Source organism: Alligator sinensis, unplaced genomic scaffold (genome assembly GCF_000455745.1).
Source record: "Alligator sinensis unplaced genomic scaffold, ASM45574v1 scaffold596_1, whole genome shotgun sequence".
NCBI classification, from domain to species: domain Eukaryota; kingdom Metazoa; phylum Chordata; order Crocodylia; family Alligatoridae; genus Alligator; species Alligator sinensis.
In genome coordinates this window covers 225,980-239,861 of record NW_005841967.1, presented here as the reverse complement: position 1 = coordinate 239,861, position 13,882 = coordinate 225,980, and the positions used below count along the sequence as shown (strand labels likewise).

The window sequence follows — 13,882 nt, the reverse complement described above, 5'->3', positions numbered from 1 at the left end:
TGATATAACTGGGTCATACAGCAGAAAGGATGTGGCCTGACTTTTTAGAAGTGTTCATCATCCCAAACTCCTAGTGTTACATTCTTCACTTGTAGATACTTGACATGTCTGAAAAATCAGACTAAACATGAAACTAAATTATAGAATTTGTTTCAAAGCTAGCTTTATAATAAAAGATAATGAGACTTTTTGGTCAGCCTAGGGGACAGGGAAATCTTTACTAGACACAGTACAGAACCTAACGTCGTCAAGGGCCTACAGCTCAGGCTCTCAAATTGAGATGGCAGACTCCAGGCTGAGGCTGAACTGTCTTCCCTCTGAAGAATGTGATGTGTTCATTATAGTAATCAGTTGAAGGGACATATCAATCTAGTAGGCTACCAGACTGAATTAAACTGCACACTAACTGAAAGAGGTCTTCTGGAGGCTCTTTGTGACAAGGCAAAAAGTGCTCTACACACTCCATAGCTATAAGCTGCGATTCAGGTACTTTGGATTCTCTATGCCTGCATAGAAATCCAGTTTTTGGGACTTGAACATAATGCATTGGTGTGACATCATGTCCTTTAAAAAATATCATATTTCATGCAGCTCTCCAGCCATCTCTTCTCCCATCTGCATTCCAAATGCTTCAGCTGTTTCAGATTATTGCCAAACCATGGTGGCCTCCAGGCATGAAAAATAATGAGGAATGAGAGCTGAGAGCCCTCTAACATTGCTGATAGGAGCACTCAGTGAAATTAATTGAAATCAACTGGTTCTGGCAGGAAGGGATGTAGAGAAGAAGATTAAATATGCCATAGCACCAGTTATGGAGATCTCTAAAATCTGTGGACCTTTTTAGACTTAGAAGCCACCAAGAATAAGACGACGTTGATGCTGATATTGGTGTGGAATAGCGTCTGCAGTAGAACATATGAATTGAGTGGGGTGGGCTGTACAGCCCTAATTTTTACTTGAATCTTAAACATAAGGCTGAGTGACTGAACCTTGAGAGCTTTCCTCAATACCATGGGTAGACTGCAATGAGTCCAACTGTTTACAGGAAAATGTAAATTAGTTCATTATGTCGGCACAACTGGCATATGTGTTGAAAAGACAGTAAATTCATATGGGCTTCAGGAATATCACTTTAGAGAACTCAGCTACAAAGTTCTCTATGAAATCACATGATTGGTATGCCAACAGAAGATTATGCTTTCTTCAGTGGGACTGTTGGTAGACACATGGCTACCAGAAGTTTTAGTTTTAGGTTTTCAGGTTTTAGTTATGTGGACACATGTAAAAACAATTAATTTTCACAAACAGAAATAGCTTAAATGTTGTTCATATAGTTGCTATTGGTTGCTCGATTTATATATCAAGAGGCATCAGCTTAAATTTAAACTTAATTTTGCAATACGTTTTAAAAGTAGCAGGTGGGTCTTGGCTGCATATCACTCATAACTAATTGTTGGAACCTTTTAAAAAATTAAGGATCTCTGGCAAGCTACACGTTTTTTTTTTCAAAAGGTCTTGTATAATTTGTTTCTACAAGTGGAAACTCAGTAGATTTACATATAAAATGTATATTTTAAGTGTCTTTAAACCATTGTGAGCAGCATAGCATCCGACTCTTCCTCACTTTCTCTGTAAGTAACTAATTGTAGCCAGAGGTGGAAAGAGATTTTTTTTCTGTGTATTTTAGCACAGATGTTGCTGCCTTAGCGGAAGAAATTCGAAAAGCAGAGCCTCTTATTACAGCTTCACGTAAAGAGCAGGTTGTACATCTAATACTAAGGTTACAAGAGAAGCTTGGGGAGCAAGAGGATCACAAGTTCTATCTCTTTAAGGTAAGAGGTTTGTTCAGAATAATTTCTATGCTTTTTCTGGTCTTGGCCATACTGTTTTCATCATTAGATTTAATTAGTGTAACAGAGCAGAATTTTATTCCCATGGCCAGATCTTTTGCCCTTTTCCATTACCTTTGCACCGCTGTGGTGGCATAATAGAGACCAAATCTAGTCCTACTTGATTTGCTTGAGATTCTTCCAACTTGAGGGGAGGACAAAAGCTCCTACACTCCCTACCCAATCAGCCTGAGATACAAGGCTTTGGTTGGGCTGGAGGAGGCGGCCTGGGAGGAAAGATATACTTATCTGGAATATGGATCTTTGAGGACCATTGTTATCTGGTGCAGATTCGAGCAGCCCCTGGGGTTAATGTTTACATATAATTTTGAGAGTGAATCTCAGAGGTTCGTAACAGAGCTGCTGTTATGAAAAGTCTCAAAGAACAAATCATCTAAGGGCTTATAAGCATACAGTTTTATACTTCATTTAATGGGAGCATTTTTTTCTTTTGTTTTGTACTAAATACCACAGTGCACAATTGTCAGTTCTTCTTTGCCAGTGACATGAACTTTTTAGTCAGACTTTTCTATTGAATCCTTCACAGATGAGTGTTCCCCAAGCTCCTTCCCAAGCTGCACAGGTGGGTCTTCCCTGTATGCCCCCCACCACTGTATGGTCTTAATGACATAGTGCTGAAAGGGTTCTCCTGCATCATTAAGTCCCATCCCCAAGTCTGCAGAAGAGCACCAATGTTATCTGTATTTTGTTGTAAAGTCAGCAGTGTTGATTTTTTTTTCTTCTTGTGTCCTTGCAATAAACTAGATATTTTTTCCAGAATCACGCTGAAATATTGATTGAATTGATTACTATCTGAAATAATCTTTTACTGTATGTTGTTGCATTTCATCAGCAGATGGCACTGTGTAACTACTAGAAATTGTTGGTCAGTCTTGCAAATGATTTTAGTGTTTAATTGCCAGGTAAAAGGTTTATAGAAAGGCACTTTTTAAATTTTGCAACATTTACAAAACTGATTTATAAGAAGAGTTGATTAAAAATATATAGCTTACGGCAACCTGAAGCTGTGTGGGCTTTTTTGACTTATTTGAGATTTAGTACATATGACCAATCCTACTGGCATTGGCAGGGTATCTCTCTCTAACTCTTTGGAAATGTAGCCTCATGCAATAGTAGAATCATCTAGATAGAAGATAGTGTTGTATCTCTAGGCGCACTGTCTGTGTGGTGATGATTATAACCACACTTGTCACTTACAATTGTTCTTTGTTGACATATCATATATTTACAGGTCATTGTATACACATATTTCAACAGGAAAAATGTATTTAGACTGTGTTAGGGGTAGTATAGCAGTTGATTTATCTTATTTAGCAGTACAAGATCCAGGCTAATCTGACCAGTTTTGGCATGTTTTCTGTTTGTCCAAAGGAACTGAAGATATGTTAATTATGACAGTGAAGACACTCAGTTTTACCTTTCAGTCTCAGATGGCACACATAAATATTACAGAGCTGTCAGCAGCTGCTGTTATATTGTTGTAAAAGAGCCAAAAAATGTCAAAGGAGTACTTGTTGTACTTGTTTTTTTGGAAACTGGAGTTGTACATCATGGAAGGAGGTCAATCTTAAATTGATCCTGGAGGTGGAGGCAGTGGCATAAACCTGTTTTCTTTGTTGTGTTAGGCAAACAGCTACTGCACCCACTTTTTTAGGAACTGGAGATTGTTATATGGTAATAGCATGTTATATACTGTTCTAGCAATTTAATCTTATGAACTAGTGTTGCCTAAATTTCAGTAGTGAATGTTGTGATCACTGCATTCAATAAATGAACAGGCATACATGAATGAGTAAAAAAAAACAACAGATTTTATTCTGCAGTAAACAACCCTTGCAGACTCTATGTCTGACTCTGACTTCTAACTAGCTGCTCTCTGGGGGACCATCTCCCAATGTTTAACTCCCTCAGTCTCCCGTTAGGGAGCGTCTATAATTTATAACTTCTATTACTACATGGATTATGTATATTTTCTGACATAGTAATAGAGTTTGATTCTATGGCTATTTTGCAAAGACATCTCTCATTGTCATCAGAGGGGATTCTATAAATGGCTCAGCTGCAGCACTGTCCTCTCAACAAAGAAGGGCTAACAGGGAAAATGTTCTGGTCCATGCTTCAGTGTAAATCCATCTAACTTCCTTTACTTTGTTGTTAATTGCCAGATACATTTATACCCCCAAGAGGGGGTTATTTCTCACTATAAGAGCAGCCTGGAGGGAGCCCCAAAAAGCTGGAGATCAAATCTCCGTATATTTCCATAATCATTTATGCTAATAAGCCTATATTTGTATATTCAGAGTTTTTTAAAGAAAGCAAAATGCATTTTTTTTGTTTCTCCATCTTTATGGTCCATTCCCATTGCAGAACCTTCAAAGACAGGTTATCCTACTTTCCCTGAAGGAAATGTGTGTGTCTAACTTTTTCTACCTTTTTCTTTTTCCCCTTCAGCTATTCATCACCACTTTTCCTCTATTTCATCACCTCATCTTCCTTTAAGATCCATGAGTCCTCTTTATTTCCCTCATTAAACAAGTGGTTAGCTAGCTAGGGGACCAGAGAGAGCAACTCATAGCTAAACACTCTGGTTATATGCCAGAGATTAAGAAGCATTGTTCAACATCCATTTTTTCATTCTTAAAGTTCCACATATAAAAAATATAACACTTCATTACTGTAGTAAAATCATCATTGTGTCATTGTCACCAAATGCTGTCATTTAACAAATAAGGTTATGTTATGACTGAATAACAAGATCAGTAAGAAGCTGGTTTGTGAGGAATAAGTTTTATTTAAACACAAACCAGTTTTAAGATTAGGCAAAGAAATGCAGAAACTTGTTGGCAATGTAATTTATTCTTACATGTGGCAGCAGAGTGATTTTTGTTTATCACTATTAATACTTATTTTAAATAAGCTTTCACTTTTGATGTCCCTGACAATTTACAGAACGTATAAAAATAAATGCTCTTTGGTCCAAAGTTCTAAAAATTTATGCTAGAAAAATATATTGGCTTCTATAATCTGAATGATGCAGAAAGTGGTTATATCTGAAATCTTTTTGAGTTTTGTCCTGATGGTGTTCTGTTCTGACATAATTTGCTTTTTGATTCTATCCAAGTATACCAGATTAATAGATTAGATTTAATGGGCGTTTATAGATGTGCTCCAGAAAGGGGGGGTGGGGTGTTTTAATTAGAGTGCTCAGAGAGCCGCTCTAGTTAAGGCACCTGGAGCGTCATGTGCATCAGAGTTCCCATGCTGAAAAATGGTGGTGGGGGTGCTTTAACTAAAGCTCATCAAAAGAGCTTTATTTAAAGCACCCCTGGTGCTATTGTTCAGCATGGGGACGCTGATGCATGTGATGCTAGAGTTTACTGGAGTACAGTAATTGCACGCTCCAGCAGACTTGATTAATTAAACCTGCTGTGATGTGCTGTAATTACAGTGCATTGGAGCAGCCTCGCTGCACATGTATAGGCACCCAATGAGATGACTCTCTAGGTGTGGAATTGTTACTTGGTCTGCCTTTCTCCCCATTTTTAAAAGCAGCATCTTACACTTATTTGAAATCTTCCACCATTTCATCTCATGGCCCAGAATGTATAGTTCAACAGCAAATATAAAAAAATAATGATTTGGGCCATGTATATTCTAGTGAAGTCCTCAGTTATGATCCATAAGAGCTCATTAATTCCCACTCTCTGCAGCTTTGACCTGTGGTTGCTTTTCTCTTCTTAGAGAAGGCAGCACGCTGAAATATGCAGAAACATAGTCTAGTCAGTTCTCATGTAAACGGAATACATCTTCTGATCATAGCCTTGGTGGCCACTTAGTGGCATAGCTGCACAACTGTCAATCCAGGTGAACACAAATACTTTCTTTATATGGATTCTTCAGTGGTAGTTGCTTAGATGTGCTTTCTGCTAGCTAGGGGTTAATATGCTACTGTAAGACTTACTAAGCTGGCCTAACTCAAATTGGAAGAAAATATTGAGGTTAGGTTAATTTAAAAAATCATAGTAATTTGATTTTTTTTCCTTTGAAAATTCACCAAATCTTGTTTTTCCTATATTTCAGGTTCTTAGGGCACATATATTACCACTGACGAATGTAGCATTTAATAAATCTGGTTCTTGGTAAGTTTTGTTTCCAATTTAAAATGTGTAATATCTAACAGAAAAATATTTTGATGTATAAATGAAATTGTAAGTGGATTTTATGCTCAGATCTAGCTTGGAAAATGAGTTCTTCAATATTATATGTGAGAAGGCTTTGAGTGTGAAATCAGCTCTTTAGACCTCTTATGAAAAAACTAATGTGGACTGCCAAACTCATGGGTAAGATTCAATAGATGGTACTCTTCCTTTTCAGAGTTGCTGACAATAGCTGCATACCAACGGGATTAGCATAGAGAAAGAAGCAATTCTAGTATAAGTGGATTTCTGCTATAACTAACTATTGCTTCCTTAAGCTGTAACTTTTCTTTCATTATTTTCTTTAAAAAGTAAGGTTAGCTTTTCATTGGCAAATAGGATGAATTCAACACTAGTGTTATCTTTTCAGGAATGCAATATGTATTATATTTTTGAAAATTGCTTAATATATTATATTTGCCATGATCAGTATTTGTGAGGATAACATGGAAAGGGAAAATAGGTTTAGGATCCAATACAAAGCCAACTGAAATCAATGAAAGACTCTGACTAACTTAATTTTTTTATTTAAGAATTTTGTAGTGTTCAGGAATTCACTTTGTCTTTCTTCATTTTAGCTTTATCACTGGAAGCTATGACAGAACATGCAAATTATGGGACACTGCATCAGGAGAAGAACTACGTACATTGGAGGGACACAAAAATGTTGTCTATGCAATAGCTTTCAATAATCCCTATGGGTAAAGATGTCTTCAAAATGTCTGAGGCACCTTATTATTACCAGTTGTGCTGTGTTACAGAACCCTCATCAGAACTTTAAAGTAAAATAGATTCTTTGTCACAAACTGAACCAGAAGACTTAAACTGGCCAGTCACCACAGGAAGACAGAGTATATTTGTTGTATAAAATAAGTGGTCAAACTTGTTTTCAGCTTGGCTTCATAAATTGACATTTACAAGTTCATAATTAACTTAAATATTTAGATATTTAGCATGAAAATTATGTTACAGAATTCTGATCAGATAATATATCATAGACAATTAGGGTTGGAAGGGACCTTAGGAGGTCATCTAGTCCAACCCCCTGCTCAAAGCAGGACCATCCCCAAACAGATCATTCTAGCTAGGGCTTTGTCAAGCCAGGCCTTAAAAACCTCTAGGGATGGAGATTCCACCACCTTTCTAGGTAACTTGTTCCAGTGCTTCACCACCCTCCTAGTGAGAGAGATTCTCCTGATATCCTCATTCTGCAAGGACCAGGCCTTCCTTGACTCAGCGGTGTTACACAGTCACTCTGTCTCACTTTCATACCAACCATCAGAACAAAATCAACGTAAGGGGCACCAAATGAAGTAGCTGCTGTTCTGGTTGAGCTCCCTCATTGACCCAGAAACATTTTGCTAGATAACCAGGTCCTAAAATGTGCTCTGATATGCAATATAAACCTATGCTGCTGCAGCTTCAGGCTACTGCTCTGCATCCTGCTCTCTGCAGCAAGAGAGAAAGGGTGTTCTCCCTCTTCTTTATGGAAGCCCTTCAGATATTTGAAGACTGCTATCATGTCTCCTCTGAAGTGCCTTTTCCATGAGCTGAACATGCCTATTTCCTTCAACCTTTCCTTGTATGGCTTGCCTTCCAAGCTGCTTATCATTTTTTTTTCACCTGTCTCTGGACCCTCTTTAACTTTCTGGCTGTGTTCAGACTAGCGCAGCTATGCAGTCTGGTGCCGCACACCTGTCTGCAGTGCCACATACTGCACATTCAGGCATTACTTTCACTGGTACCTTGCAGCATTGTGGGTGGGTGGGTTTGACCCTGGGAGATCCCAAGGCACAAAGTGTGCTGCTGCTACTTGTCCTTGGGGAACCAAATAGCCGTGCTCATCTGGATGCAGCCTCCATGTCCATTTCGAAATATGGAACCCAAATCTGAACACAACACTGTAGATGAGGCCCAACCAGTGCTGAGTAAAGAGACACTCCCACATTCAATGTCTTGCATCCACTTCTTCTATAGAAGCATCTCAAAACCACATATGCCTTTTGTGCAGCTATAGCATACTGCAGCCTGTAATCAACCAAGACTATCATGACCTAATGAGAGAATGAACCTGTTGAAGATCTTGATGCAGGGTAAAATTAAAAGCTTATGTCAAATGCAAATTAACTAGTTTAACATGAATCTTTAGGTATAATAGTATATCCGTTGCTATGGTAGAAGAGCATTTAATGGCACTTGTTATGAAGTATTTTATAATGTCAAGTGTGAAAGAAGGCTACAGATATAGGAAAGATTTTTACTGAGCAGAAGATATTTTGGGCCCAGTCTCTCTCTCACAGAGGTCATGATAATCTTCCTTTGTTCTCTGTAGGAAGAGAATCAGACCTTTAAAGGTAACTCTGATATTACATATGCCATTTTCTCATATGTAATAATCTTCTTGTATGTTAACACCCTTTGAATTTTCAGTTAGATTGTCTGTAAATTAGGCTTTGGACACCGTTGTACTGATGAGTTGGCACAAAGCTGCCCCAGTGTACCAAGGAACTGGAGTCAGCTTTTCTAATTTGTAAATGTAAATAGGTTTCAATACAGCTGTGAGACGCTAGCATTTTCTTTTAGCTTTTTCCTTAAAAAAAATCCTTTTGTGTCAAAGCACATTTCAGGATATGGTTATCTAGCAAAATGTTTCTGAGTCAGTGAGGGAGCTCAACCAGAACAGCAGCTACTTCATTTGCTGCCCCTTACATTGATTTTGTTCTGATGGTATGGAAGTGAGACAGTGTGAACATGTAACACCACTGAATCAAGGAAGGCATGGCCTTTGCAGAGCGAGGGGAAAGGACTCCTTATATAGCCCTCTTTGAAATCAGGATATGGTCAGCCATAACTTGGTGCATAACGTTTATTACTAATTCCTAGTATTGTTCATGAGATGTTCTACTGCATTAAAGTTTTTAGGGGAGGATGTGGGTGGGGAGGTTAGCTTTTTTTTTCATTTAAATACAAATAAACTGTTTTCCCATTTAGTGACAAGATTGCCACTGGATCATTTGACAAGACCTGCAAATTATGGAGTGCAGAAACAGGAAAATGTTATCATACATTTAGAGGACACACTGCAGAAATAGTGAGTGTCTGAATTAAAATTGTAAATCTTTGCCTCCAATTGTATCTTTATATATCGTGTAACCTTTATTTTCCAGCCTTAGTAATCCAAATTACTCTGCCAAGAGATGCTAATTATTACATACATATTTCCCTCGGACATTGATATAATCAAGATTGTAACAGCATCTCTTTAACAAGCACTATTTTGGCAGGTCTTTTACTTTTGTTTTCAGAACTAAAGATCTGCTGGTTTTTGAAGAATTGCACCTAGTTCTTTGTAATTAATACTAACTCTTTTCCTATTCAGTACAGTTAGTAAGCAGCCTTTCTGTTTTTGCAGACTGTGTATTGCTTTTGACCCTAGCTGCACAGGAGAACAGAATCCAAAGAGAATCCACTTACTCATGTTGGGCTATATTTCTCAATCTAGAGATCTGAGGCAAAGGAGCACCTCTTTCTTAAGGACAAAGGAATTGCGCCACTGGACCATATTTATAGTTCATCTAGTCCAGCAACCTGATTCTACCATGGCTGGTACAAGATGCTCCAAAGAAAGGTTTAAACAATCACATAATAGGAAGACATAGAACAATTTGTCACCCAGGGGTTTCCCCCAGACTCCTAGTGGCAGGGAGGGCCAGGCACAGGCATGGGGAGGCAAAGGGCAGAAGGTGAGTGGCAGAGGACAAGAGGCATAGGCATGAAGGGAAGATAGGTGGCAGGAGGGCAGGTATGGCGGGGTGGGGGGGTAAAAAGCAGGGGACAGGGAGGAGAGGAGCAAAGGGTAAGGGTCTGGCTTCTTACTCCGTTTCCCCCCCCCCGTTCCCTGCCACAGCTGTTGGGGGGATGAATTTGATACAACCCTCTGATAATTAGATTGTATACATGGGATAACTGATTTATAATTTTCCATGTACAGAATCTAATTATTGCAGAGGTCATTTTAAATGTGAAGTTGTCTTGGATTTGAGTATATATGGTAGAACCTGGTGCTAAGGATATTTTTTGACAATGAGATCCACATCTTATTCATATCTTGTATTCAAATTGTGTGTTTTCTTTTTTTTCTTTTACAGTTTTTGAATGTGCTTCCTTTTAGTTCTATCTGTTTCACTGAATGTTCCTTTCTTGTTCCCTTCTTGTTCATTGTCTGATCCATGTTTTCTGTTCTGTATGTTCTTCTGTATATGTTCTCATTCATATTTGTTACCATCTCCTGTATCAGTGGTGTCAAATTTATGGCCATGGGACAAGCCCATAGAGCTTCTGTATCTCGCCTGCTGGGCCACATGGATTACGGGAAGTTGGCGGAGCGTGATGGGGGGAGTGGCTTGCCACAGAATCCAGGGCTTTTGGGCCCTGTTGGACATGTTGATCAGTGACAGAAGGGTTGTTACAGTTCGGTTGCCTCGCCCATTGCCACTGCCATGGCCCTGCCATGCCACCTGCTGCCATGCCACCTGCTGCCACTGCCATGGCCCCACACCACACTCCATGCTAGACCTGGAGCTAGTGTCATCATCTTCATGTGCTCCTACTGGAGCCAGAGCTGCCACCCTATCATACAGTGTGTTGGCAGCAGAAGCTCCAACTCCAATGTCGAGCATGGGGTGGGAAGACTTGGTGTCATTGTAGGAGAGAGCTGAAGTTCTAATGTAAAACTGCAGTGAAAACATTGAATGTGAGTATACAGAAAATTCTGAAGCATCAGCAATGCAAGAAAACAGCGTAGTTTAATCATTAGGGTGCCTTGTTTCCTCTTCAGGGAGTTTCAGTTAAAAATTAGTGTGGATCTATTGAAACACTTGCTTATTTCAACTGAGATAATATTTTAGTTTTAAAAAAATCTTTAATTTATCATTCAATAGAATTTTCTGTAAAAAGAATTTTAGAAACCATGGGCATGCATTTAATTTGTATGTAGCAAAGGTGAAAAATGGCTTGAGAAAAATGTTGCCATGCTGCTTTTCTTTGATGTATAGATCATGTATATATTTGCAGTATTTTGTTTTTTTCCCTCTGGTACCATGAAGGACCTGATATTTTAAAAAAGGCCTTAGTTTAACCTCTAGCAGTTTTATGTTTGCAAATCAGGTAAATAGATATCAAAAGGTCTGATCAATTTCCTTTGACTTCAGTGTTAATTTAAAAAGGCCCATATTTGTATGAATTGTTCCTGAAAAAAAATTAGTAGAAGATTATGTTAGTAGAAACGGAAGTTAGTTCTCCAACTCAGGCCTGCATTTCTAAGAGTGTCTATGTACACTCTATGTACTACACTTGAACAACTGTCGTCTGTGGTGTCTAGATCTGTTTAGTAATGAAATATGAAACATGATGTTTTAATTTACCATCATACATAATTGAAAATGCAACTATGGTTTTAGCATACGTTTTCTTTTTTTCAAAGATACCAGCTGTTCTTTTATTACTATATTTACTCAAATATAAGATGGCCCTTATTATAAGACGGCCTCCTAACAGTTAGATTCTACGTATGGAAAATTTATAAATTTGTTAAAATGTTCCAGGAATAGAATCTAATTATTAGAGATTTGCCTTGGTTTTTGTCCCCTTCACAGTGCTGCAGTAGGGGAAATCAATCTGGGGCTTGGTTAGAGTTAACAGTGTTTCAAGCCATGGTGACCCCATACCTTAGCACTGCTCAGTATGTGTGTATACTCCAGATTCCCCCACCCCAAAGGATTCATGTGTTAATTAGCCCCTTACTCATAACTAGAACTGGGTGTTCTTGTCATAAGTCCTGAAATCCTCCAATAATTTATATGTAGATGAGGTGCAAGGCAACTTGGTCCAACTGCTCCTCATGGATGAGGAGACCACACTAATCATATGTGCTAGGCTGAGACAGGGGCCAACAGAGGGAGTCTGGGTAAACTGTTTGAGGCCCTGTTTGATGATGTTTGCAAGACATATAAGGCTGGAGAAGAAATGGGAATTATTGAAAATGGGAAAGACAGGTGCAACTCAGCTATGGGAGTGAAGAGCATGTCAAAATATATTGAACTCACCATGACCTGGAACAGAGCCAGCACTGAAGGGGGACTGAGCAAAATGGGCACTACAATATATCTAATTTAGATGAGTTGTGCTAATCTTTCCTTGTAAGAGTCTTCCATCAGTTCTGAAAGCTGATTAATGCCTTAAACAGGGGTGGGCAATTTTTTGGGCCCATGGAGCACATAGGGAGTTTTGTGGAATTGTTATGGACAAAATCAGCAATTCTCTCCTTGCAGCAGCTCACCAAACCACCCTATATGGGATGGGGCCATGGGTGGGGAGCTGGCATGGGCACAGGCAGCAGCTTCAGCAGGGGTAGCTCAGCTGGGTCCCCCACTAGCACTGCCTTCAGGCTGCCCTTCTACCCCAGTGGGAACCTGCTGGCTGTGTCCATAGTTGATGCCAGCACATGCCTGGTGCTGCTTCTGGCACATGGGCCAGGAGCTAGTGTGAGTTGCAGAAATGTCTTGTAGGTGCAGGATGGTTTTAGGGTAGGGGAGGGTGAGGAGAGAGAGACAGAGAGTGGTCCTCCTGCCCACCCCTTGCCTACAATGAGTGGCAGTGGCCAGTGCTGGGTGCTTGGAAAAAGTGGGACCTGGCAATGGGTACATTTGCCGCTACTGGGGCCCTTCTGGCTGTGGCCACCTGGAGCCTTTGCCAGGGCTGCCCCGAGGCTCCTTTCTGCCACTGCCAGTGCCACCTTTGGGCCACCCCATGCTCATGGGGTGGTGGTGGGGAGGAGCTGCAGGATAGCCCCAGCGTGGGGTCTGAGCAGCTGCAGCCAGAAGTGCCCCAGCAGCAGCGATCGCACCCACCGCCAGGTCCTGCTTTTTCCCGGCACCCAGCACTGTTCGCTGCCACTCATCATGGGCAGGGGGTGGATAGGACCATCTTTCTCTGTCTCTCCCTCTCTCCCACCTCCCCTCCCCCATGAGCCACCCCACACCTATAGCATGGCCCCACAGTTTACACCAGCTCCTAGCCCATGCATTGGAAGCAGTGCTGGATGCCGGCCAGCATCGGCTGTGGATGCAGCCAGCAGGTTCCCGTTGAGGATCAGAGCATCTGCCCTGGTCCGCAGGTGAGACTGCTGCATCAGCATGTCAGCTGCGGTCTCAGATAGTCACCCTGATCCCCAGTGGGAATTTGCTGGAAGTGTCCATGGCTTATGCTGACATGTACCCGGCACTGCTTCTGGCAAATGGGGCAGAAGCTGGTATAAGCTGCAAATGGGGCCAGGACATAGCCACCCACCTGGCACCATGCAAAAGCTGGAGCCACTGGCTCCCTGCAGGGCAGATCCCATGACTTTGTGGCCGTTGACCCGGGGGCCAGATAAAATAATTTGGCAGGCCGGATCCAACTTGCAGGCCATATTTTGCTTACCCTTGCCTTAAAGGTAGAGAAAGGGATTGATAGAGTATTTTGATGTAAGAAATGGAGGAGAGAAACCTGAAGCTCAAGACAGTGACAGTGGTGGCAAGTAAACATGGGGTGGTAAAAGAGCTGAAGAGCGGAAATGAAGATCTGGAGATAGATGAAGCGTGGATGATGGTGAAGAAGAAAGGAAGAAAGAAAGTGGTAGTGAGAGCAATGGTAGAGGCAGTAATGGTGAGTGTGATGCAGCTAGAAGGAAGACAGGAGACAGTGGGGGCTGCAGGAAAACGTACATCAGGCGAGAAG

The 13,882-nt window shown here is 40.5% G+C and overlaps 1 protein-coding gene across 1 annotated transcript in view; it reads left to right on the top strand.

The window, feature by feature from the left end:
- The window catches only part of DAW1 (dynein assembly factor with WD repeats 1), a 45,853-nt gene that overhangs the window by 13,174 nt on the left and 18,797 nt on the right, over window positions 1-13,882 (top strand). The window contains exons 3-6 of the mRNA XM_006020734.1: window positions 1,688-1,832; window positions 5,991-6,049; window positions 6,685-6,807; window positions 9,098-9,197. Of these exons, the coding sequence (XP_006020796.1) occupies window positions 1,688-1,832; window positions 5,991-6,049; window positions 6,685-6,807; window positions 9,098-9,197 (427 nt within the window). The remainder of the gene's footprint in view (window positions 1-1,687; window positions 1,833-5,990; window positions 6,050-6,684; window positions 6,808-9,097; window positions 9,198-13,882) is intronic.